At 26.2% G+C, this 27998-nt stretch overlaps 1 protein-coding gene across 1 annotated transcript; it reads right to left on the bottom strand.

The window, feature by feature from the left end:
- Positions 1-511: 511 nt before the first annotated feature.
- Positions 512-27998, bottom strand: LOC135927661 (serum factor response D-like). Its single transcript, XM_065463804.1, has 8 exons — positions 27896-27998; positions 11994-12458; positions 11477-11680; positions 11100-11268; positions 9423-9565; positions 4434-5028; positions 3290-3538; positions 512-2380 (listed from the first exon to the last, which is right to left on the bottom strand). The coding sequence occupies exons 2-8, from the start codon at positions 12045-12047 to the stop codon at positions 1659-1661; spliced, it is 2136 nt and encodes a 711-aa protein (XP_065319876.1). The 5' UTR covers positions 12048-12458; positions 27896-27998; the 3' UTR covers positions 512-1658.

The raw sequence follows: 27998 nt of genomic DNA, 5'->3' as shown, positions 1-27998 counted from the left end.
GAATATTTACTCGATTGTTATCTACCTATTCATATAAAATTCCACTTTAAAAAATCGATTTTTGTTAAAGTTTGATTTAAATTACATTCATTGGCCGACCTTATACATTCATGAAAAATCGCATTAAATTATATCCATATCAAGAATAATCATGAGATTTATTAAGAGCATATTTCTTACATATTTTATTTTTTACTACACCGGGATGAGGCAACTTTCTTTACGTCTATAAGTTCTATTCCAATTTTCCTCTTTCTTAATTTCGATTTATTTTGTTCTAGTATTTAATAATATTATATAAATAGAAAAAAATAATTTAATTATTACAATTCAAATTAGTAAAAACATCACATTATCTCTAGGTAAAAAATCATGGCAAATTTTTTAAATTATAATAAAAATTCAAATAAATCAAAAATGATAAAAATGTTTTTTTATAATTTGGTCATTGGACCTACACCATTAATAAAATAGGATATGTATATATATATTTACTTTAAAAAAATATTAACCTGAAGTAATTAATAGTGTATAATTTAGCGAAACAATTTTTATCTCGCAAAGAATTTTTTTTACAATTATTCAAGAAATAAAATTTCTAATTATCTATAGAAAACTTAGAGAAAATTTATATCAAAATAATAGATTTGATTTAAAAAAATGAGCTTGGATAACCCTATTAAGGCGATATAGATCATTCATCGTGACTTGAGTATTGGAATCAACTATCCAAAGATGAGCTATCATTTAAAAATTTTGATAGAAACCATTACCTTTTTTATCTAGAGAAAATAAAAAGTAAGGAGAACTCTTTTTTAAAAATATTTTATTAAATTATGATTCGTAAAAACATCTATTATAAATCTCAAAATGAGAAATATTAGGATATAGATCCATCCAATGCTCAAGCGTCGATATTATAGTAAAATAATAAATTATGATGTATCACAAAAGTTAATAGAGATATGTGTAATGATGACTATAGTTAATGGTCATGATAAAAGTCATGGACTAGAATAGGATTAAGGGGGAAAAAATTAATATGATAAAAGATGCGGTGTTTAGTTTAAAAAAAATTATCCCTGATTGAAAAATAAAATTCAAATTTAATATCAATGTATATTTTATAAAAAAATATATAATTAAATTACCAGTATAGAAAGAATATAATATTTTGCTACCACCTTTGAATTATTTTTAAAAATTATAATTGACTAGATCTATAAAAAAATTAAAAATAATTCTGATATCGAAATACCAAATTAAAAATTAATTAATGGCCCTAAGTAGGATAAAATTCTTTAAGTTCACAAATTATAAGACCTATTATATAAGTTGACTAAATATTAATTGGAGTATCTTTCGTTAAATTTAATTAATAAGAGCATGATTGAGGATTTACACTATTTTATAAAATACAATAAAACACATTGGTGAGTAAAGGCAACCATAAACCAACAAAAATGATTTTAACTGTATGTTTAGTAATCTGTAGTTAAAATGTTGATACCAAATTGCAATTTTAGATTTCACATAAAGTATACTCTTATTTTTAGTTATAATTTTTTTTGGCTTATGAATTGGTGGCAAAAAAAATCGTGATTTATTATAACAAATATTTTGTTTGTTTGATTTTGGAGGAAACTCAAAATTTTAGCTCAAGCCATCAAGACATTACTGTTAGATCCACTATCGGTATCGTAAGAGTGCATCAATTGGAAAAACGGGTTGTTATTGTTGCCATTGTTAAGATTTTCGGTGCTCAATTCTGCTATTTTATTATTTTGGTGAACAGCAGAATTCATTTTATTTAAGTTGCTTCCATTATTTGTGTTATTCGTTAGTTTTGGCGAAATTGAAATATCAAATTGTTCTACCTTGATTTTAGGGGAGGAGGACTTTGATTCGGCGTTTTGACATGAGCCAGGGGAAAGATACTTGTCCAAGTCTTGTTGAAGTCCGTTCAAATTAAAATTATCCAGGGAATACCTTTTATTTCTTGCTCTGCTTACTTGGAAGTTGGTTAAATAACCAATGTCTGAACTCCTCATATGATAAGGCGTGTTTGTTCTCATCTCGACGTTAGCGATGTTTTGGTCTCCGCTAAAGTTTCCGTTTAAATTATTTAGGTTATCACCTGGACAACTATTATTGTTATATTCGAAATTATAGTAATAGGCAAAATTTCTGCGAGAAGGTTGAGTCAATTCTTTCCTCAACAATTGGGCGTCGAACGTCGATTTGGCAAATAGTTCAGTGTTTTGTCGGAGTAATTGAGGAATTTCATTTTCGTGTAGCAATTTAGAAGGGGGCAGTATCGACAGACGATGTTGATTCACGACATTTCTTATTTCTTCATCGGGATTGAAGGGATTGCATGCTGATAAAAATTTAAAGACACGATTATTTATTTGGCAAGTCCTTTAAAAAAAATTGTACTCTAATAAAATTACAAAAAGAAATAATCAGATGAACATTAAATCATTAAGTTTTACTAAAGGGCATTATGAATTTCAAAATAATTAGGGTTGTCTGGTCATATTATATGACTTTGTCAAAGGCACTAACAACATTGCCTCTCTTTTTATTCAATGTAGCTAGGCCTTTAATTAAGTCTCTAAAGATTTTATGGGGTATAGCCGCACCCTAGTATTTTAAGTTCGTTATTACAAGAAAAGCTATAAATATTTTCATCTGGTTTTCTAATAATATTTACAAAAATTTAGTGCATTTTTATCGAATAGTTTTTAAGGTATAAACGTTTTCTGGGGCAGAAAAGCACATTTTAACTCTTATAATTTAAACAATTATGAGATTTAAATAATAATTAAATATATTTATAAATATGATATCTATGATAGGGCTATTAAAAACCTAAATTTCGGTGATTTTTAAAAACGGCTAAATTAAGTTTAGCCAAAAAAAATATTACAGAAGCCTCAAAATTTTATCTGCCATGTCTTGTCAAAATTTTAAAGGTTAGCAAATATATGTTTGTGGAAAATCTTGATTTCGCCGTTCTTTTTAAAATCCCCTAAATCGAGGTTTTTAACAATACTAATTTATGGCAGTTGCTTTATTTTTACAATCAAAAATTATTATAAAATTTATAATAAATAGTAAAAATTTTAAGTATAAACAAAGTTTTATTTAATTAATAAATGCTTAAATAACAAAGCTTAATATAAAAATTTGAATGAGATATAATAATTTTAAAATGAGAAAGATTTGATTATCTTAAAACTCAAAATATGGATAAACAGATCATTCAAAACTAATATTTACTTACTTAGCAAAGATTGGTGGCCACCACTAGCTTTAAACTCTTCGATAGGTTTATCATTGGGTACATTATTAGAATTGTTAGCATTAACATTATTGTTATGACTTAGCAATGTGTAAGGTGCGCTTCCTCTCCGAGGCCTTTTGATACCTAATGCTGACGCGGGTTCTAAAAATCCATCCATCTCCATCATATCATTAGTGCAAGAGGCATTGTTAGTTTCCAATTTTTCGGAACTCTCATTAAAATTGCTGTCTGCGATTATATTATATGTATACTAATTTCACTTTTATATATAATTTTAATTTAACGGGTAAACACAAAGCCCGGTCTGTCCCGTCGCAGGGAAAATTTTAAAAATTATACTGGGCCAGACAATTTATACATAAAAAATAGATCAGGACCTCGCAAATCCCTGAACTTGAGTAAAATTTTAATTAGGCCAGCCCGTGCATAAATTTTTTAATATATTTGAAAATAAATTACAATATAAGTATTTCTTTATATTTTAAGAGCTGTCTAATCTATAAATAATATAGTAAATTCACAAAAAATTAAACAAGCTATTATTTGATTCAATTGCAAATATATAATATAAATATCAAGAACATTGGTTTATAAAACGGTTATTTTAGAAAGGGGATAGTCATAGATGTATAAAAGCCTTAATTGATATCGGGAAACAATTAGATTATGTATTTAAATGTAACCAAATAATTCGTACAAAAAGGTAAATTTTTTATAAAATTATAACGAGTCGGACAACTTGTACAAAAATTCTAAACTGTGGGCTTTGCTAATATCTATATGGCAATCCTAAATGATTACGGAAACAAAAAGTGCAAATTTTCATAGAAACAATGAAATGGGATCATTATTATTAAAATTATCCAGAACTCTAGGAGCATGTGGAATTCGAACCCAGGCATGAATTGAAAGACCTACGATACAAGCCATATTTATATTATTTCTTTTATGTATTTTCTTTAACAATTATTAAGCACTGCATAATATCTTTATAAGCATCGATGGTATCGGCCAAAAAATGTGCGCCTTTTTTAAAAATATCCTGGTTAACTTTAAAAGTGTCGTTTAAAACTTAAAGAATATCAGTAAATATATGCTGGTAAAAATAAGTAAAATATTTTACTATTGTTTATAGTGTTTGGTATGTTGAGACTAGATGATACCGTAGATAGGTTGGAACAACCAGACCCTCTCCTAGCAACAAAACTGGAAGGACAAGGAGAATTATTAAGACCTAATAAATGACCTTGATTATTACTATTCTGTTGCAGTGAGTTCATATCAAAGTTAACATTACTATCTTCGCATTGAGAGTTAAGGTTAGTAGAGACAGTCAAATTTTCCAAATTATTTTTGTTGTTAGGTGTACGGGGGCTGTTGTTATAAAGATCTATAGTATTTAAATTCGCTGAATTGTTCGCATCACTTGCGTGTCTGTTGATTTCGGCATTTTGACAGCGAACAGGTTTGGGATAATGGTAATTGGAGGTAATATTTTGGGTTTGCGGGTGGTGATGAAGATTAAGGTTATTATTGTTGAGATCCGAGAGCAATATGTCGTTATTATCCATTAGGGAAGAGTTGTTGAGGTAAAGTGAAGATATGTGATGAGAGTGTGGGTGATTTAAATTGAGCGACGGTTGGAGGTTCAAAGGAAGATGTGGGTGGGGATAAGGATAAGGATGGTGAGCCAAAGATACAGCAGATAGAAAAGGCGACTGTATCATATGTGTTAAACAAGAAGGACATAAAAATAAATTAAATAAACGTATATTTTATATGTTGTCATATATGAAAATTGTTTCGAATGATAAAGCTTCAGTCCGGTCTTTGCAATTGGTATTCGATCCGTTATAAGATATTTAATATAAACATTTTATAAAATTTAATTTATGAGATTTCTAGTATTTCCTCTATATTAATAATAAATGATTTGCAATTATATTTATAAAAAAAATTTAAATAGGATATCTATTTAATAATAATCAGAGACCTGCAGGCCCGGCCCTAAACCCGGCCCGGGCCGTATTTTAAATTTTTTAAATATACCCGGGCCGGGCCGGACCGGGCCTAAAAAAAATTTTTTTAAACATATCCGGGCCGGGCCTAAAAATTTTTTTTTTAAATATATCCGTGCCGGGCCGGGCCTAAGATTGTTAAACCCGGGCCGGGCCTTAATATTTTTTATAAAAATTTTTACATTATGAGTTAATGGTTATAAGATTATATTATATTATTGATAAATATAATATTGGGTGATGGTTAACACTACCTAACACCCACAGATCGATCTAATTATTAATTTCCTGCAAATTTATTCAAAGTATTATTATATTTTTTTATAAATCATATCTAAATTTTTACAACATATTTTACCAAAACAATCAAATAAAGGAATATCTTAAATAAGCCCCAATATTCAAGTATTATTAATATATTTTTTTATAATTCATATCTAAATTTTTAGAATATATTTTACCAAAACAATCAAATAAAGGAATATCACTTCTTGAAGTTTGTAATACTTTTCAAAGCGAAAAAGGAGAAATAAAATTGATTTTACTTAATATAAAGCATTTTTTAATTGAAAAATTTGTTTTACACAAGTATCATTTTATTTCTATTTTTCTCTGTCCCAAATTCAAGCAATTACGTATATAGTCAGGGACAGATCGCAAGATGACGGAAAACTATATAAAAGATTATATTAAATTACAAGAGGCTCAGGAAGTAAATGAAATACCATTGACCAGTCATATTACGACTGTTGTTAAACAACTGAATCGTTTTATGACAAATGGGGCGATGGTAATTCTGGTAATATGTCAATACCCGATGATGAATATTATAATTACATAAATAAAAAAATAAAAAAATAGATGAAACAAGGTGGATAATTTGTTAGAGTGGTGGGCGGCTCATCAAAACGAATTTCCAATTTTAGCAAAATTGACAATTCCTGCTTCAAGTGCAAGCTGTGAGCGGAATTTTTCCACTACGAGAATTCTTGAAGAAAGAAGAAGTAATCTTCAACCTGAAAAGGTAGATATGCTTCTCTTTCTTCATGATAATTTGTAAATTTTTAATATCTTTCTTGAGTATAGGGTTTCGTCAATCATGCTGGTTTTTTACTTTGCAAACTGTCAAATTTGCATTTATTATATTTACCTTGAGTCATGAAAGTTTTTAATCCAACATTTTTCATTATTTTTTTTTACAATATTATATAATACAATTATCTTCTTTTGTTAAAAATTTATATTATAAAATAAATTATATTAATATTGTGCAATTAGATTATATTTTCAAAATACTATTTATTTTTCCTACATTTTTTAAATAGCGATTTATTTTTATTTTATAAATTAAATAGTAAATTAAATACAATATATTATATTCTCAAAATATTTTCCATTTTTATAAATTAAATATTAGTTTTATTATTTTTAAATGCAATAAAAAATATAGTATATGCTCAAAATATTATTACCATTTTTATGAATATTAGTTTTATTTTTATAAATGCAATATAAAAATAGTATATGCTCAAAATATCCATTTTTATAAATAACAGTTTTATAATTTTTATAAATTCAATATAATATTCTCAAAATATTAGCTTTTTACATGTATTTTTTAAATAATAAGCGATAATACTCGCTGAAAAATATGGTAAAATACCTCATAGGTGAATTTTTGTATATACCAGGTCGAATATAATTTTTAAAAATTCCGAGCAAGGCCTGAAATTTTTTTTTTAAAAAATATCCGGGCCGGGCCTTAAATTTTTAAACCGGGCCGGGCCGTAAAAATTTTTTTTAAAAAATATCCGGGCCGGGCCTTAGATTTTTAAATCCGGGCCGGGCCGGGCCGTAAAAATTTTTTTCAAAAATATCCGAGCCGAGCCGGGCCGGGCCTAAAAAATTTAAAACCGGGCCGGGCCGTGCAAATGGTACCTCTGCAGGTCTCTGATAATAATATTAAATATTTTGCAATTATTAATACTTTTGTGCTAATAAAATTAATTTTAAATAAGATAGAGAATAAGTGCATCTTATTTCATTATATTTCAAAATGAAATCGAAATGGTTTAAATATTTTCTTAATTGTAATGAATCTTCCTTGTTATCTTGACTCCTTAAGGTCATTTGCTCTGTTATAAAAAATACCTGTAAAATGCTTTATATATAGATGGGTGGCCACTTAATGGAGGTTTTAAATAATTTTTTAAAAAGTTGGGGATTAATCTTTTATTTAAATTTTTTAATTAACTAGTAAAAAAATTTGTTAAGAATTATCTCAATTAACAGAAAAAATTTGATTTATAAAAAAATCTTAAATTTATTTTTTGTACATAAGAAATTGGTATCTGAGATTTTTATTTGATTATGTGTTATTTATTATATGCAATCATTAAAATTCTTATTATAGATATCTTTTAATAAATCTATTTAATAGTTTGAAATTAAGAAAAAGAATAAAATGATAAAATTAATCACTTTTTTATATAACATATTTGAAATTTAATGATGTTTAAAAAATTTTATTATTGATATATCTTGTGAATTACGTTTCTGGATATGACTTGAAAATAGATATGTTCCCTAATTGATTCCTATGATAGGGTTAAAAGAGTCCCGAAAGAAATTCCTCAATGACCTACTGGGCTGAGAGGCAAAATAATATGAATATCCTGATTCATTTCATATCGGTCACTCAACAATGCTACAGCCCCCTGTAAATCTCAGTTGAAAAGCGTTCTCGAGGCTCACAATGTCTATATAAATTGTAAACTTTTGAAAAAATATTCAAGGACTTTTACACCCCTTCTCCAGTTAATGATTTACCCATTATCCACCTTTTATCAAATCAAAATTAACAAAAAAGAATTTTAATTAAAACTACCTCCTACCCTTTTACAATTTATTCAAATGCCATTCCCCTTCAATTTCAATGACGATCTTGACTACCCCACCCACTCCGTGATAGAAGTCCCTGGACATATTGCATATTTGTACTAATCATATATTTCTCTAATACATTTTCTCATAAAATCAATTCAGACTTTTGCATGTCTTTCTATATTTTTAATTTAAAAAAGTTGATATTAATATTACAAGCATTTAAAACCCCAAAAAGCCTTTATTTTTCTAAAACGTAACCAAACCTTTTTAATTTCAATCAGTTGAACCGTAACTTACATAAAAAAAAATCCCTGAACCGTAACGGAACCTAGATATGGTTAGGGTTTCTGCTTATTATCAATTTACATAACGAGAAGTGTAACCAGAGTTGGGCAGTAGAGTGAATACTTGTACTTAAAATACCATACAAATACTTTTTTGCACTTGTATTAATTTGAATGTTTCCGGAAGTATTTAGTATTTATCAAAAACCTGCAAGCCCGGCCTATTTTAATTTTTTTAAATATACCCGGGCCAGGCCTAAAAAATTTTTTTTTTAAATCCAGGCCGGGCCTTATATTTTAAAACCAAATATTTGATCGCCATTATTAGCTATAAAAATCAAAAATAAATAAAATATATTTTTAAAAAAAGCCGGGCTGGGCCGAAAAAAATTTTTGAAAAAAATCCAGGCCAGGCCGTTTAAATGGTACTTCTGCAGGTCTCAGTTATTTATATTTAAAATACTAAAAAATAAAAAGTGCTTTACATTTATTACGATTACAGACGAATTTTTTAAAAAAATGTAAATCTAATATTTATTTATTTACATATTAAATTTGTGACCACATTAAGAGAACAAATAACAACTTATCCGTTCCCATTTTATTTTTAAGATGAGTATATACGAAAGTGAAACTTAAGATATAAATTTTTTTGAAGAAGTAGACTGCTATGTTTACTTTATTATACTATTGTTAACTCGGAAACTAAATAAAAAATTTGGAAAAAAATATTTAGAATTATGTTCCGTAGATTTTTATTATGAAACAACATTTAAAATGAGATTAGTGTTGTTGTTTTGGATGTGAGGAGTAGGGGGGGGGGGGAGGTTGGAGGGGGGTTAGAATTGAAATAAATATGAATTATCTTCAAATAGAATCAAATTTTCATAAGAGCTAAATATAAATATTTAAATGAGGGGGAACCTTATTCTGTTTGGACAGCAGATAGTCGAGAGGGTTATCTTCGAAAGTATCAATACCATTAACATTTCTCGCAGTTAAATGTCTTCTATTATCGTAAAGTTGTAACCCATTTTCGGATTTGACGATAGTACTCACTATTTGGGCTATTTTTATCATTAATTCAAGTAAAACTTTAAAATGATTTAATAATTAATAATGTCCAATCAAACTCCGTTAATAAACCACTAAATTACACATTTTCTAAAATAATATATAGCATTTCAATCTAATGTCCGTCGTTGTAAACGTTATCAATTTTACAGCATTAAAGCGAATAATTAACAGAGAAATAATATAAGCCTGCTGACCCCACCTGGCATATTTGTAACATTCTTTAATAATTTCTTCCCCCAATGCTGCGCAGAAGTCATTTCATTGGCTAAAGAATTTAAACAATTCCCATTTTTGGTAACTTTTAACATCTGGTTTGATATAATAGCAGGTGAATTTAGAAAGTAAGATCATGCGAAGTGAAATTGAATTGGAAAGAGTTTACACTTATAGAAAGTACCCAAGATATTTTAGATCGCTTTAAGGAAAACGGCTTTCATAATTCCTTTGACTCAGTGTGAGAGCATGTGCATGAAACGGAAATGAGTTTAGAAGAGCATCTCTTTCCTTCAATAACATTAATTTGTAGACGGATGGTTTTAAAACAATTTTTTTACGAAAGACATGACAAGCCTAAAAAGGAATATGAGATTGAATTTTTCAATGCATTACTAGATCAAGCGAGAAATTCGTTGGAGGAACGTTTCTAGTAGTTAAAGCACTTTATTTTATTTAATATACCAGAATTGATAAATGCACTTAAAAGAGAGCTAAAGAAAACATGTTGTCAATTAAATATTTTATTCGCAGATTAAGATACTTTAGAAATTGAATTATTTTAGTGAGTATATTAAGCAGGCACCTCATAAAAACTCCATTGGAAATTTTACGCTATGTTAACACATAGGTTAAACGAAGCCTTACCAAATATATCCATTGTAATAAGGATTACTTTAACCATTCCAACTAATCCGCAGAACGCAGCTTCTCGCTCAAATTAATTAAAACTTACCTAATATCCTGCATGGCACAGTCTTGTTAATCTCTCTTTAATTTCAATAGAAAATGATATCGACTCATCGTTAGATTATACTGATATAATATCCTCTTTTGCATATAAAAAGGTGAGGATGATAAATAAAATTGCAATATTTTAGTTTATGATTATATTCATTAATAATGTGCGTTACTCTTTTATGATTAAAATTTAATAGATTGAGAAAAATTATTAAAAAAGCTTAGGTAAATTGTGTTTTTTTAAGGGGCAGCCAAAAGTCTCGGCACCACGCTGATTAGTACTGAGCATAATTTCCCAGATTTTTAAGTGAAAAAAATAGTCAATAACTTCGTAAAAACTTAATCTGTATTTGCAATATTTTTGAATTTAATTTGATAAAATAAAGTATATTTTTAGGTAAATTGAGTCTATATATGATTTTATTTAGAAAATGGTTTCAAAAATTTGCTGTTTCTTGTGGGAATGAGGAAGAGTAAGTTGATATGTCATTGTTAATCACGTTAAAACTTAAAATATCGTAAGAAAATATTGATAGAAAAAAAAAATTTGTGGGTATAATATTTTTTTACAGTATGTATCGTTAATTTTGTTGATGCCAAGGTGTGGTGGATGATGATTGGTGGTATTTATATTATTCATCGATTCTTCGGGTAAGTCTTCATCCTCTTCTGTAAAAAGGCCTCCGTCTTGAGCCATCATAAATGACCCTGGCCCGGGTAGCCCCTTCTTGCCTAAAGCCTTGATTTTTATCAGATAAAAAGGGGAGATAATGTGTGATAATTCGATAAAATAAATTTTTAAAATTCTTTTCTCTCTTTATATTGTATTACGAGAAAATGAAGAAAAGAAAGATGGGAGGAAATAAACAATAAAAGAATAAAAGTATGAAAAAAAAAGAAAGTAAAAATGAAATAAAGCAAAAAAAGAAAAATAAATAAAAGTAAACCTCCATGATATCCTTATTGGTGCGGCTCTCGTGTGGTTCGTTGTATTCCGTGTATTTAAGTAGAATTTTATCCATATCAGTACTGGCGTATTGGAAAAGCTTGTTGTTGGGACTGAAAATTATAAGGGCAATTTCACAATCGCATAAAACGCTCAACTCGTAAGCCTTTTTCATAAGGCCGAATTTACGTTTGGTGAAAGTTACCTGTATTTAGAATAAATTAGAGATTACCCAAAATTTTGTATCCATTTTACTTTCATTTTGCTTATTTCTTTTTCCTTTCCTTCTAAACTTAATTTATTTTCTTCCATTCTTTCTTGCTATTTCTTTTTCTCTTTTTTCTCTTTCATTCATAATTAATGGATAGTTGAAACAAAACTATTCAAATATTCTCATTAATTGAGGGAGAAATTAACATTTAATATGTTTTTTAAGATTTGAAATAGGAGTCAGAGATTTGAAAATTTGTGAATTTAACAATATTCATAAATCGGTATTATATCTATATAAAAAAAACCTGTCTATTCCTTTCATCCCCTATTCGCAAAATTTTAATTTTCTTTCGTCCCATATATAAGAATTATGTTTTCAATTAACGTGAAACGTTAAGAAACGTTTTTTGATACTTTTTATATTTATTTTTTTAACACTAGAATTTTAATTAGAAGAGAAGTGGATTGGTATCTCATATAAGTCCAAAATATTAGTACCGAAGTTATGTGTTGACTATAATTAAAGAATAATCTAACAGAAGGCTATTCTATGTTGTAATTATACTCTCGAACGTGTTATGATATATGCGTGTAATTTTAATTGAAAGAGGCTAAGGTGATAGGGTAAAGGATCACGAAATTTTTCCGATAAGGCGATTTGGTATAGCGAAGTGCACATTATACTTCGAGTTTTTTATGGGAATATATGTCAAGCTTCCTAGAAAGTCTTATAAACTAGTTGAGTACTTGCATTACACAATCTTTGATACCTAATAAATAAAATGATTTAATTTAAAATGGGCTGTGTGGTGTGATTTAACATATTTTTAAAAAATTAATAGCTCAAAAAAGATCTAAAAATAGAATCAGGTTTTTTTATGAATTGTCAGTGAAAAAACATAAATTTTTTAGAATAAAAATATGATTATTTGAGGATAAAAAACAATGAAAGTTAAGGTATTATATTGAACTCCCCAGTTCATCAATTAAAGATGTAAAAATATTTTAAAAAATAAGCCAACTAAGGCATGTTTTTATCTTTTTATTTTTGTTAATAAATGGTTCAAATTTTATAAAAGATTAGGGTTAAAAAATATTTTAAAATTTTAAGTATTTATAAGCAATAATTATCAATATATATTTTAAAGCAGTATTTTATGTATAGAGAAAACTTCTCTATTCTGAGCATTATAAGAAGAGAAACCCCATTCATATTTTTTTTAAGCAAAGAAATACATAACTAACTATTTTATATATTCGATATCTTAATGGATGCTTGGCTAAATAACTTTAAAAAAATCCTTCAATAAAAGGGAAAGAATAAGACTCACAAAAATCTTTCAATTAGAAGGATAGAATAAGACTCATATTAGGGACTCGAAAGATATTTAATGTTTTTATTTCATTCCGGCCAAAAAATTCCTCTATTCCTGTTTTGGTAAAGTACTGGAGGTTTCCTGAAAAAATATCGTTTTCTTAATTCTAAACATTTTCATTCAATTGAAAACACGTTAGGAGACTCTTCTGAACTGTTTTGTGACTGGGTTAATTTTTTAAAAGAATTCTGAGTAATATCTATTTCCAGAATTTATTGAACTTTTCAGAATTTTGGCTGTGTGTTATATCAAACAATTTTTTAAAAATTCTTAATAAAAATTGAACTTTTAAGAATTTAATGTGCCTAGAAAATACATTTATATTTAGCATTGATATTATATAAATGCCAAATTAAAATAATAAAGGTATGAAAATGGGCTCGAAATTATATTAAAAAAATAATAATTAAAACTTGGGAGATTAAAATGTAATCTGAACTGAAGTCATGTACTTATTTGAAGTGCATTGGACTTTAGGAAATATTGTTAAGATAAGAATTTGTATAAGATCACATAAATCGACCATACCATAACATAAGTCATTTAAAATATACTACTATCAAATTTTAATGATCTTATTATATTAGCTTATTTATCAATCTAAAAAATATAAATGTTCATTACCTATTCAAAAACAAATACAAATCGAACAATTAATTTCGTATTCGATTCTTTTGAACCAATCGAATAATTCATTTTACTATTCGCATTCGTATGATACGAATAGTATAATTATTCGATTAGTATAATTATGAATAGTAAATTATTCAATTCGTTAATAATTCATTAATCGATTCGTATTCGTTTTTAAATAAGTTTAATATTCATAAACCTTATTTATATAACAAAATCGTTGTAATCTCCAAAATTCTTTCTTATTCATGATAGATGTAAATTGTTGCAAATTTTTTTAAGATCATTTAGTTTTAAAATAATAAACACCCTATAAAAATAAATTATGTGTTCTATTATTATTTTTGCATATTTTTAATAATTTATTTAGCTTTTTAAAATTTATCACTTCAAATATATAAGAAGGGTTTGGGCTAAACTGCAAATGCCAAGGTAAACTGCAAATGCTTAGGTAAAAAAATAATTTTATTTCCTTTTATCTCATAAAAGTTTAAATCCTTTAATAATATAATTTTATTAAAATAATTATAATTACTTTTAAATTTCAATGATATTAAATACGCAAGTTGGTGTATGATTATTTTATGAAAAAAAATTTAAAATTATTTTTTGTTTTATTAAATTTAAAATCATATTATATTATTACTTAAAAAGGTGTTTGACTAAACTGCAAATGCCTAGGTAAACTGCAAATGCCAAGGTAAACTGAAAATGTTTAGGTAAAAATTTTTGATATATACTCTCATTTTCTTATGATATAATTAATTTAAATAAATAATATGCCAACTTACGGATTTAATTATATTGAAATTTAAAATGTAATTATAATTATTTTTAATATAATTACATTAAAGGTTTACACTATTTAATATGAGATAAAAGGATATTATATTCCTTTATTATTGAATATTCTGATAATTTTATATAGGAAAATAAATCTCTCTCCAATTAATAAAGAATATATCAAAAATTTTACCTAAGCATTTGCAGTTTACCTAGGCATTCGTAGTTTAGTCAAACTGATATAAGAATGTTCTTAAAATTTAATAAATGAATTTTCTTAAATGTTAAAAAATTAAATATCAATGCTATAAAATTTCCAAATTAAGACATTTTATCGGATCGGAAAATTTAATAATATCGGCCGATCGCCGATGTTTAAAAAAAGAGGAATTAGGCCCGATTAGATAAAAATATCGGTATATCCTTAACATAAACTAAAACATTTTAAATTCATTTGAATGTATGGATTAGCTAATCCGACATGGGCCTATTAAAGAAATCATATTTGTGTTCGATTTTTGAAATATCCACGCTGCAAATATTTTTTATAATAGATATATTATTGTATTTCCTTTAAGCCATGTGAGTATATTTATCCATGCTCAAGTTTTACTTTTACGTAGAATATCAAAGAGATAATTTTTGATAATTATATACTTAGTTATTTAAATATAGTGATAAAAAATTTTTAAATTTGCATATAAATATTCTTTCCGGCAATTTTAGAACCGTTGCGGTATATATCGCCCTGATTCTATCCATTTTCTCAAAATCCATTAGTCCCTGTTTACATTAAATCAAAGAAAATTTATATTTGGAGCATTTAGAGGCGCAAAAAGCGCATTGCATTATCTGCTTTAGTTTTTTTTTAATTTTAAATTTAAGTTAAAGCATTTAAAATAATATATATATATATATACAGGGTTTCTCATTTATAAAAAAGAAAAGTTTCGATCAAAAAAGGAAAAGGTATAAAAAAGAAAAAGCGTCAATCAAAAAAGGAAGAAGTTTATCTTTTTGACTTCTACCTCCAAGTAAATTTATTTTCCTTGTCATCTTTCTTCAATTCTCTTTTTCCTTTTTTCACCATTATCTTATTACAATTGCGGGAAATACAGTAATCATTTAGTAATAAAGTATCATTTTAAAATATAAATTTTAACTATAATATCAAACTGAATAGTTACATATAATTCAGACACCTACGAGTCCATAAGCTCAGTCTCTGTGGCTGATTTAAAAATGAAGGTTACAAATGAAAAATGATAAAAAAATTAGCGAGTAGAAAAAAGATGAATGAAAATAAAGAAATATTTTTTAAAAAAATGAAAAATAGAACTAGGAAGATAAAAAAAAATTATTCAAAAATGAAAAAAAATGGAGAATACAAAAATATATTAAAAATGGCATAAAATTAAAAAGAGATCGCTAAAAAATGAAATAAACCAAGAAAGAAAATTAAAAATAACCAAAAATTATAGAAAAATGCCAAATAATCACATTTCAGGCAGGGATGTGAACCCGAATGGACCCGGACCCTCCTGAACCCTCGTAAACCCGAAACCTTTTTAAAAGTGGAGGGTCCAAGGGTTCTAAGTGTCATAAAAAATTTTAAAAATAAAAATATTTTTTTAAAAAATAATATAAATTTTATTAAATTTTTTTGTGGAATCATTTATTTTATCTTCACGTTTTTCTTTCATTTTCTTCCTAGATATTTAGAGATTGATATCGTAAATTATTTTCTAGTGTAAAAATATTTTATTATGTAAATTCTTTAATATGCTATGTTATAGAAATAAGTTGATTATTTTGAAAGTGAATTATTTTGTAGTACAAGTAATAATATTTTAATTTAAATGAACGTTGGTCCTTAATTTGTATGATGCTAGAATGATTATTAAGTTTGAAAGATTTCTGTATTTTATTATAGGAGCATGTGAAGTCATTTTGTAGGAAGATGATTGGTGCCAAATAAAAGACCTTACTAGTGTATTAGTTCTTTTAAAAATAACAATATTAAGATTACAATCAGAACAATTATGTGTATTTGATTTTAAGGCATATGGATTAGATGCCGATTAGATTTAGAAAAATTTACAGTCCTTTTTATATGAAATATTAGAAAACATGAAAATTCTAGAGCAACAATATTTGCAAAATAGTGTTGTATACGCTTCTATATATTTAGACCCTCTAAATCAAGTTTTATTGAGTATTAAGCAAAAATAAATAGCTAAAGACCATCTTAAAGATTTATGGCATAAGCGAAACTCCATTATTTACAATATATTGGAGGCTACGACAATACCTATTGGTTGTAGTGATATAATAATCATAGCAACAATGATGATCTTGAAATTTTATTTTTAGATAGAGAAAAAAAAATCAAATTATCATCAGATAGAAAGGAGGATCAAAAAATGCATATTGCATCTTTAATAGTAAAGTTCTCAGAAGTTTTGAGAATAAATAAGGATATATATATTTTAAAATTCTGGGAAGAAAATTCTTCATATCCAGAATTATATATCTTATCTAGAATCTTCATGACTGTACTGGCGACACAAGTACAATAATTTTATAAAGATAACTATCTATTTTAAGGCATGGGTAGAACGTGAATTTTCATCTTTGAAATATATATTGTCTACTTTACGTGAAAATCTCAAGGATGATATTTTAGAAGATATTATGATTGTGCGAGAATAAAACATTTAAAATATAAATTATTTCATTTTTAAATTTTTCATTTGTAAATTAAAAATATGTATATATTGAAGTATAATAATAAATTAATGAAAAAAAAATCTTTTTTGAGTCATTATTTTATGTTCCCTGAACCCGGACCCGAACCCGGGTCCTTTCAAATTTTATTCCTGTACCCGAACCCAGACCTGGACCCTTTTTTCTGTCAAAGGGTTCACATCCCTGATTTCAGGATTATTAAAACAGTAAATTTTTTTTATAAAATAACGATTTTCCTATTTATGAAATCAGGAATCTTTTGCTTTTTTGATCGGACATTTTCCTTTTTTGATTGATACATTTCCTTTTTTGAACGGACCATTTCTTTTTTGGATTGGGACTTTCCTAAGTTTAATTGGGATTTAAGTCTTTGGTACTTTTCCCAATATAATATTTATAAATGATTTATTTTGTTAAATTGTAGATATTATATTAAAAAGTATGAGATGAGTAGATGTATGCATTAAAAATTAAAATGATTAGTATGTTTACAAAATACAAAATCAATGATATCGGATGGGATCGGTAATCGGCCGATATCAATTTATATCAGATCGGTGTACAAAAAGTGGTATCGATACACCCCCCCCCCTCCACTATAATTAATATAGTAAATTCACCAAAAATTAAACGTTATTAATGATATGATAGAATAAATATGATATAAATATCAAACAGATGATTCATAAAATGGTTGATGTATAAATTGATCCATAGAGAAGAGATATAAGAGCTTTAATTGACCTTGGGAAAATTTAGATATAAATATTAAAAATAAAATCGTATAAAAAATTATAACGGGATGGGTCGGAAAATAATTTAATGAGCTGGGCTGGGCCGAGTAAATTGTGCAAAAATTCTTAACTGGTAGGGATTTGCAGATCTCTAACAGGGATATAAAATCAAATCAACCAATGTTAATAAACAATACTATGATTTGTTTAGATAGAACCTTCTGATTCTCATTTTAATATATAATTGATTTAAATGAGAAGACAAAAAGTCATTGACGACAATGTAAAACAAAAATAAATTTTATAGGAATTTTAAGACGTCATAAAATTTCATTAAAAATAGCAATACCTATTTGTTTTTAAATAGCTATATATAATTTTTTTTAAAAAATAGCAATATAACCTATTATTTACACACTATAAAATTTACAAATCAAATATCAAATCAATATAAATGTTTTTTTAAATGGACGAATTTTCTTATTAAAGTGAGAAATAAAGAAATAAAGACCTAAATAAAAAAAAAGGGAATAAAATAAATAAATGAAATATGAAAGGGAGAAAGAAAAGACGTATCACGTAATTACCGTAAAAATTTTTTTTCCAGGAATGTATTTTAGCGAATATATTACAGAAAACATTATCGCTAATGTTATGCGAAAACATAACAATGCATTATATAGATTACCGCGAAAGCAATATCTCACTCCATTACCACGAACATCATGGCGGATATTACGGCGAAAAAATTATTCGAATATATTACTGCGAATACATTATTGTATTACCAATCGAAAACAATATTGTCAATGCATGGCTGTAACGCGAAAACATTATAGTTATTGCATTTGGTGGATATATTATCGCGAAGCAATATTGCAAATGCATAACAGGGAATGTATTACCGCGGAAGCAATATCGAATGGATTACAGCAAATGCATTACAGCGAAAACATTATGGCAAATGCACAATAGCGAATATATTACCGCCAAAACGCAGCGAATGTATTTCCTCAAAAACATTATTACAATATATATTACCACAAATGCACTATCACGATTTTTAGAAATTTAGTCATTAATGACAAATGGTTGATATAAATTGTTAAAATTTCTTTTATGATACTTGTGCATTTAATATGTAAATCATATGATATTTCGAAAACGATAATTTGTTAACTTTTGGGAGTGCTGGCCCCATCATGTCAGTTTTTCCTAAAAATGTTCTTCAAATAGTCTACTTCTATACTCTAACCTATTTAGCAAAATATAAAAAAAAAATTTAAAAAAATAGGGATATGGAGATCTGTGAAAAGGCCAACCCTAAGAATCTCTTTTCTCATTGCGAAGGCTTGCTACGGCAATTATTCACTTTAAATGTCTTGTTTTTATCTCTTTCATCGAATAATCTCATTTCTAGTCAATAGCATGATCTTCTCACCTCTACACGCTTCATATCCAAGGTATCCTTAAATATACCTGGTCTTATCGCCCTGCAAATTTAATTTATTTCGGCTCGAGCCCGACCGAAAATTATTCTTAGGATCGAGCTGAGCTGAAATCTTATTTTTGAACTGTGCCGCTTGATCAAAATTTATAATTAAAAAATATAATTAAACACTTTTTCATACCGTTAATAAAATAAAATGAATAATTGCTATAGCCTAAATAAAAATGTTATTCTTTGCCATATTGCATTCTCGATCGCGGTAAAAACATGTAATTTGAATGTAAGTTACAGCATAAAGTGAATATGTATTTAGTTACGCATTGTAATTTTCAATTTCAAATTTACCAGTGAGATAATTGTCGTGGGAAGAAAATGAAGGTAATAGATTCGCCGTGATGCAATTGCGGTAACATATTCGCGAAAAAATGGTAAAAAATGTCTTCGCTTAACATATTTGTGTAAATGCATTCGGGATAATACTTTCGGCTCAATACATTAGCTGTTTTAATGTATTCAATATAATACATTTGTGATTATATTTCACTGTTGTAATGTATTCGCAGTAATACATTTTTGCTGCATTCGATATTTGCGGCAATGCATTCGCGATAATGTTTTTTGAAGAAAATTTTCGCTGAATAAAAAAAAATCAGATAACCTACATAGTGCTAAAACAAGGTAATAAGGCGCTAAGACCTCCTAAGGGGCTGAATGCAAATATCACAAAACTACCGTATTTTTAAATGTCTTATTCTATCTCATTTATTAAACACAATTTTTTAAATTAGATCTAGATCAGTTAAAAATGATTCCTGCGATTTAAAGCATTTACTTTTATAATAAATAGTTTAGATTGTTTTAAACTCATAAAAAATTATTGTCCTGCGAATGTTGAGTGCTTTATTGCTTAGTTTCTATCTTTGATTCTTTCTTCCTTGCTTATTTTCTGGTTAAATTTATCATAAAAATATATCGTCGATATCAAATTCCTTAAACCTTAAAAAAGAAAACCATAAGTTTTTTTGATATTGGGATTGAGAAGATGTTTGTTCAAATCTTTAAATTGCCTTTTATAATGATAATCCAGGGAATATTCTAAATTAAAGATAATTAAAAAACCTCTCTAAGATGAAAACTCGCCCACAAATAAATTACAAATTCATTATAAATATGATAACCTCGATAATTTTATAAAATATAGCCCCTTCCTCCCACCCCCCCCCCCACCCCCCAAAAAAAAAGAATTTTTTTTACAAACGTCATCATCACATTGTAAAAAAATCCATTCAAAAACATCTGGGAAAATCAATACTTTACACTTGAAAAAGGGGGGAATGGGGGTGTATTTGTTGGAAGAGGGAAGGATATTTTTTTTATTTTAACACCTTGTTTTTTTTTGAAACAACAAAAATATAATGATGAGCCTTAAAATAAATAATACCCTTCTTCCTTTCTTTATCTGTTCAAAAATATTTTCTTGAGTTCATGTCTGTTAAAATTTGCATGTATCACCCAAATAAATGGCAAAAAATAAAATTGGGGTTAGGGTTCCCCGCAATCCGACCTGCGTAAAAAAGATTTTCGGGCCGTGTAGCATTTAAACTATTTTACGAGCCGTGCCGAAAAATTATTTTAAAAACTTCTACAATGAAGATTCACCGATTTTTAGTTAGGGAAAGATGCCAATTTTGAGTTTAACAAAATATTAAAAATGGAACTTTCAGAGCTAATATAATAAAATTAGCGATGCAATAAAACTTAAAATCAGAGTCGACACTGATTCTCAGGATTTTATAGGCGATTCATTCCTACATATAAAAGAGTATTTTAATAACTAAAACTTTAAAAATTATAGGTGTTCCGTTCTTTTGATTTTTAATTTTAAAATTATTTATCACAATAATTTATATAAAGTAAAAACTTACCATTTTGTACAATTTTTATTTTTTTATACCAATATTTGGTATATTTTATCTTTCAAATCATGCAAATTGATAATAATCATAATAATTGTTTCTTGGGCCTTGATAAACGTTTTCTTATTTAAAATATTTTAACGCTAGCTAAAAAGATATAACATTTTATTGTGCGGTATTTTTGAAGCGATAATTTATTTATGTGTATAAAATCGCGTATTAATAAAATTGTGACCAAAAATATACCGTTAGTGATCAAGCCACAAACCGAAAATAAGTTAGCTATCGCGAGAAAAATAGAATAATGTTGTTACTTATTATATAAAAGCGATTTAACAATAAAAATATTTTAAATACTTTTAGAATTGCAATAGAATTGAATATAAACTATAATTGATTATTATAATATATTTAAATGACATAAGTTATGGTATAATTAAATTATAGATGTTATACTAATAAAAAGTATATTACAAATTAAAACCATTGGTATTTTTACAGAATACAAAATTAGATATGATATCAGATCGGTAATCGGCCGATATCAATTTAATATCGGGAATATAGGATAGGATCGGCCTCCAAAAAGTGATATCGGTACAACCCTAGATATATCATTTAAATAATTTATCATTATTAAATTTAATATTGATATTTTATTAGTATATAAAAAAAAGATTTTATAATTAATTCAAGTTTTATTTTCTAAATTTTGATGTATGTGTGTGTATACAAGTAATTTAATAATATAAGTTGATTAATTTGCATTTTTAAATTAAAAATGATTTTTTTTTAAAAAAATGGTTTTCATAATAAACAAAAAAAGCATCAAAAAATAATTTAAATAAAAAATTAATCATAAAAATTAAAATTGGCAGTATCGAAATCAAATAGTATTGGCTAGTGCTCTACCGAATATTTGATATTCGATAGGATTTAAATATTTTCGATTTTATATACATAATCAAATTGATTAAATTTTGGTTATTCGAATAATTTCATTTTATTCATGAATATTATTCAAATAGTAAAATATTCGAATAATATTATTTTTAAATGTACTCATAAATTTTGTTTTAGTTAAAAATTTATTATAAGATTTTTTTCGGTCTCACATTTAATTTAAGCCATAAAAATGCTTTTCAATTTTAACAAAGCTTGTAGTCGAAATTTATATTTTTGTATGTTCATTTTTCTGCAAGTGATCCATTTAAAAAGGTATCTTATAAATTGATCAAATTACCGTTTGACGCTAGAAACCCTTTTAAAAATAAATTGGTTTGCTTTTTTTAATACTTTTTATAATTAAAGGCTAGGATTTTTTCTGTTTCAGGTTATATTCCGTATTTTTTGTAAAATTAAAAATCCCGCTCCAATTTAAATAAGTGATGCATTGTTATTATAAAATGTACGCCAAAACGCAAAACCTACATTTTTGCGAATTGTAATAAAGTAAATTTCGCAACAAAATTTTAAAAGTAAAAAAGAAATAAGAAAAGAATTTCGGTTTTATGACGGTTATTTAAAAGTAAAATATTAGGCAGTCAAGATGGAGCCTAATATTAAACGCTTTCATTCTTCTATTTAAACAAAAAAATCTTATAAATTCATGGCTTAATTAAGCCAATTTTTAAAAAAATTAATACAAGTTAATTATCATTTTGGGTATTGGTCACTGGTATCAGTTAAAATAAAAAGTATCGGACGATAGAAATCTCTGAAATCAAATATTCATTTCGTCGAGTCAGTTTATGTTCTTTTCATAGATTACTAATTTATATATCTTGTATTACGGATGCAATTTATTTTATATTTTATGTGTTAATTTTTTAAAAAATGTATATTTATTATTTTAGAATAAACAATAAAATATTTGAATGTATTATAGTGCTTTAAATTGACCAGAAGCATTTATAGTTTTGTTTCTCCTAAAAAAACCTTTGCTTAAATTAGTGATATTTTCTATAAAAAAAATGTTAAAAACAAAGTATTTTACGTGTTTTTACCATTTAAAGTACATTATTTGAAGTAAAAAGCAAAAAGAAAAAGCTTTAACTTGTAAGCCCTATTTTGTCCATTTCAGTAATAATTCAAAATTCTTAACTTTAAACCAAAGCAACCATATTTTTTATAATGGTTATTGAATTGAATTAAGTTTTTAATATTATTATAATATTCGAATAATATAGTTCAAATTATTATTCGTATGAACGAGTCAAATTATATTCGAATACGAATATATTCGATCGATTCAATATTAGTATTGTCATTTGAGGTGCATCGTAATATATAGTATAGTTTTGGGAAGGAATAAAGTAAGAAAGAAGGTAACGAAATCAAATAAAAAAGAAAAGAAAGACAACAAATTAATATAATACTTTTCTAAACTTTGGCAATGTATCAAAGCACGTTCTTATTAATTATTTTCTCAATAAAAGTACGAATTATTTATAATGTGAATAAAAGGTCTTCCGAGCTATAATTGTGCATAGCTTTTAAAGATACTTGTCTGGGCCTTCTAAATAATGCTCTTTCTTTTAAATAATATTTTTTATTTTTTTTAATTAAATGCATAAATTAACATTACTGTCACCTAAAAAAAATAGTAATATATTTTGAAAAAAGTGGGAGGGATCAATCTTATTTATTGTAGTAATTTACAGACTTTCTTTCTTTCATTCTCATTCAGTCAGTCAATCGACAACTTTGTTAAAGCTATTTTTTAAAGGGGAAAATCGCCATAAGTAAAATCATATTAATTTATAGAAATTTTAATTAACTTTCTTCTACATAGATGGCAAGTTTTGCAGAAAAAATAAATCGTAGAAAAGCAATAAGGTATTCTATTTTTAAATCAAGAAATGAAAATAAATATTGTAAATACGAAGATAACATAAAATGTTTGTTTTAGTTTTTCCCCAATTCCTTTATATTTGCATTAAAATAGAGATAAAAAGCCTAATCAGCAAATAAATTTTCAAAGAGGAAAATAATATCTAAATCAACTAAAAGATCAATAATATTGGGATAGGAAGGCATTTTATCTATCGATATGGGTAATTTAGGCGTGTGTATATCACAACTTCAAGCCCTAAAATGGTGAAAATTTCCTTTCTAAATTTTTAAAAAATTACTACAAATGTTTTTTAAAGGAATAAACAAAGTCATATAAGATTGGCAATTAGTCAAATATTATTTATAATACCTAAAAAATTAATATTAAATTAAATAAATTATGAATTTTTTTAATATGTTCTCATCTGAAAATGTGGAAAAGAGGTATCATCGGCCCAATCATTCTTTATTTTTTTATAGATATCAGCCGCTAAAAGGATCTCAAGGAGAATTATGGAGAGGATGATGGAATGATAAAGGTGATTCCAAGATTATATCAAAGATTAATATATAAATTTTTAATTTATTAATGTAAAAAAAATATTATATTTTTAATGGTTTTTTCATAAACAGAGTTTTTCTATTTAATTCTAGTTTGTCTAAGAATATTATTAGCAATTACTAATTAGTAGTAAGTATATTTTTTTTATATCAAATTTTAAATAATTTTAATTATTTTGTGAAGCTATATAAAAAATAGAATAAAAAAATTTTCGAAATTTTTAAGAAAAATATAATTGGGTTTTTAAGAAGGAACAATCAAAAGCCTCAACAATTTTATATTCTCGTCAATTGCAACTTCCACTAATACACAGTTTGCTAATCACGTTTTTTAAAAAATTTATATTAACACCAACGCATAGATATAAATGATAATCTTTAGAAAATATCCTTAATCATAAAAATAAATTAATAAAATTTGTATATTAATAAATAAAAATAGATATAAAATTAGACATTTTTTCAGGAACGCGTTCAGGAACAATCTGAAATGTAGAACAGAACCTATTTTTGGGCGGAACGGGAACGAAATAGGAACACTAAAACATCTCTATTATAGGTCCATGAATTTTAATGATTCAAGAAATTTTTTTTAAAAAATTGATAATTAAAAAGGAACCAAAATATTTGTAATCGTAATATTTAAAAAAATCGAATTATTTTGAAAGAAAGAATAGCTAAAAATGTGACATTAGTTTATTCAAGAAAAGAATTTAAAATATTTAACGAGTCATAATCAGCAATAAACCATTGCCTATATTTTAAATAAAATTATTAACTTTTTGAGAATAAAAAAATAAAATAAGCTTATCATTCGTGACGTGAAAATGACCAAATATTGCCTTAGCCATGAGAAGCGAAAAATTTTTAGGTGTTTTTTTGTTTTTCACATTGTTTTCAAATAAAAGTAAATATTTTTTGCATAGAAAATATTGATTTTATCAATCTAAATAGTATCAATATCGGATCGGGTTGGTGAAAAATTCATAGATAGACACAGTCCTCAAAATAGCCCATTTGTTTAATATGTATATTTATTAATTGATATAGAGTTTATTATTATTCCTATAGACATTTCCCATAATGCTTATTATTAAAAATTTCAATCAAGTGATATTGAAACGGCCAATATCATCTTGATTTTTAAAAAGCATCATACCTCTAGATATGCATAAGTGACCATTACCTCTATAAAGTGGCAATTGTTGTGCTTCAATTTTATATTAAATATAGCATTCATTTTTAATGCCCACTGTAACTACAAAAGAAAAGGAAATATTAGGTTAAAATGTAAGAATTGGGGGGGGGGGGGTTATGTGGAAACATGTATAATACAAGATAAAATGTTTTACCTGTCTTGATAATATTGTTGTGTTTTACTAAAATAAAACAGTTTTCGTTTATAATTACTATTTTCACCAAATAATATTGCAATTTTAGGTTATTTATATTTATAAAAAAGGCCTGAAAATAGACATAATTTAATGGCATATTTATAAAATAAAATCATATTTTACAAAAATAAGATTTTGACAATTTTTGTTTGAACAGCTAAGGTGTAGTATATAAATATAGACATTTTTTTATAAAGTAAAATTATTATTTGATGGTAACTATTAAAAGAACATATATTTTTTTTTATATATCAAAAATAGTAGTTAGGTTATACAAATATGGCCAACCACATCTAAGAGTGCTCATCAAACTACAAACAATATGTGTAATCTAGGGCATTTGTTTTAATCTTATTTGTATGCAATATAAAATGTGTTATATTTCACGGATAAGATATTTGCAGCAATGTAGACTAGAGCTTCAGGGCATGGCACAATAAGAATTTTCACAAGTTGGTCCATTAAATTTTTTGCACAGCCTGACCCAAATTTTTTTTTTTAATTTGCCTAATTCAACCCAAAATTTATTAAAAATCAAGCTCGGCTTGGAATTTCTGAAAGTCAGGACTGGGTCATTTAACCAAAATTTTGCCATGGCCTAAAATTTTTTGAATTTTCTGGTCATCATATTTTTATTATATCTAATTTTTTCCTAATATCAATTAAAGATACTTATATCCCTTCTCTATGGTCATCTAATTCTTCAACAACAGTTTTATAAATCATTAAAATTTGCCACCCCAAAATTAATGAAAAGTCAAGCCTGTCCAGCTAAAAATCTATTAAAATTCTGCTATGAACCCTAAATTAGAACCCTTGGTATTTTAATGAACTTTTTAAGATTTACAGTTTATGGTAAAAAATTTGTTTTAGACATGAATTTTATTTATTTAATAAAATATGTTAAATTTTTTTTTATAGAAAACTATAGTAAAATTAAATATTAAAATCATCATAACTATTTTAAACATAATTATTATGTTTTATTTTTAATATGAAAACTATTTTTAATATGAATTTAATTTTTAGTGTAATCATTTTTTTTATATTTTAAAGTACTCCAGGTAAATATTTTATAATTTTACCAGCATATATTTATCCTTGTTTGTCGGATCATTTTAAAAGACTAACAAATAAATATTAAAATCAGTAAATCGTTTTGTTAAATGCAAGTTGCAATGTGCTGTCAAAGTTAGGCATAAAAAATCAATAGTTTAATTATAGTATATAGATTTTGGAAGATATTATGATAATTTACTTATAAAATTTAAAAATTATTTTTACGGTCAATATTAAATATAGTAAGATAAGTTCATTTTTACTAATTTTAAGACTTTATTTTTTATAGGCCCAAACCAAGTTCAGAAATATTTCATTGAACTAGAACCCTAACACTTTTTCTTAGGAGGTTCACAGCCCTGCTTAAAATACAAAGAATGTTTATCACATGTTCCTCAATAAAGAAATTTAAAAGGGAAAAGTAGAATGAGAGCTAGTGATCTGCAAGGCCCACCTACCCTCCCCTTCCCTCCCAAATCCAAATTTACTTTGGGTTTAGGTGAGCCTAATTTTTGAAAATAATTTTAATTCAAGACAAGAAAATTTTTTTTAATTGGGCCGCGTCTAATATTTAGGCCCGATGGAGATCTTTAATGAGAACAAATATTAGATATAATTATATGAAAATGAATATATTTATCAGGTAATATTTTATTTAAATATGTGCTTAAAATATATTTAATAATAAAATATGCTTGTATTAGAAGGTTATTTTTACTTTGCTATATTAAGATTTCTTTAATTTTTGAATATCACTTACACCTGATAAAAAATATTGAATGCATGATGATTTTACAGTTTTTACGAATGAATGGATAAAT

This window comes from Gordionus sp. m RMFG-2023, chromosome 3 (genome assembly GCF_954871325.1).
Source record: "Gordionus sp. m RMFG-2023 chromosome 3, tfGorSpeb1-WG-v2, whole genome shotgun sequence".
Lineage (NCBI taxonomy): Eukaryota > Metazoa > Nematomorpha > Gordioida > Chordodea > Parachordodidae > Gordionus > Gordionus sp. m RMFG-2023.
This window is presented reverse-complemented; position numbering and strand designations above follow the sequence as displayed.

Bases quoted from the DNA above. Each gene is read 5' to 3' on its own strand.
- LOC135927661 (XM_065463804.1), bottom strand. From the start codon at position 12,047: ATGGGACGAAAGAAAATTAAAATTTTGCGAATAGGGGATGAAAGGAAT. The intron at 11,269-11,476 runs GTTTACTTTTAT...ATAAAAATCAAG, and splicing joins CCAATAAGGATATCATGGAG to GCTTTAGGCAAGAAGGGGCT. The intron at 9,566-11,099 runs GTAAAAAAATAT...TGATAAAAATAG, and splicing joins CAAAATTAACGATACATACT to CCCAAATAGTGAGTACTATC.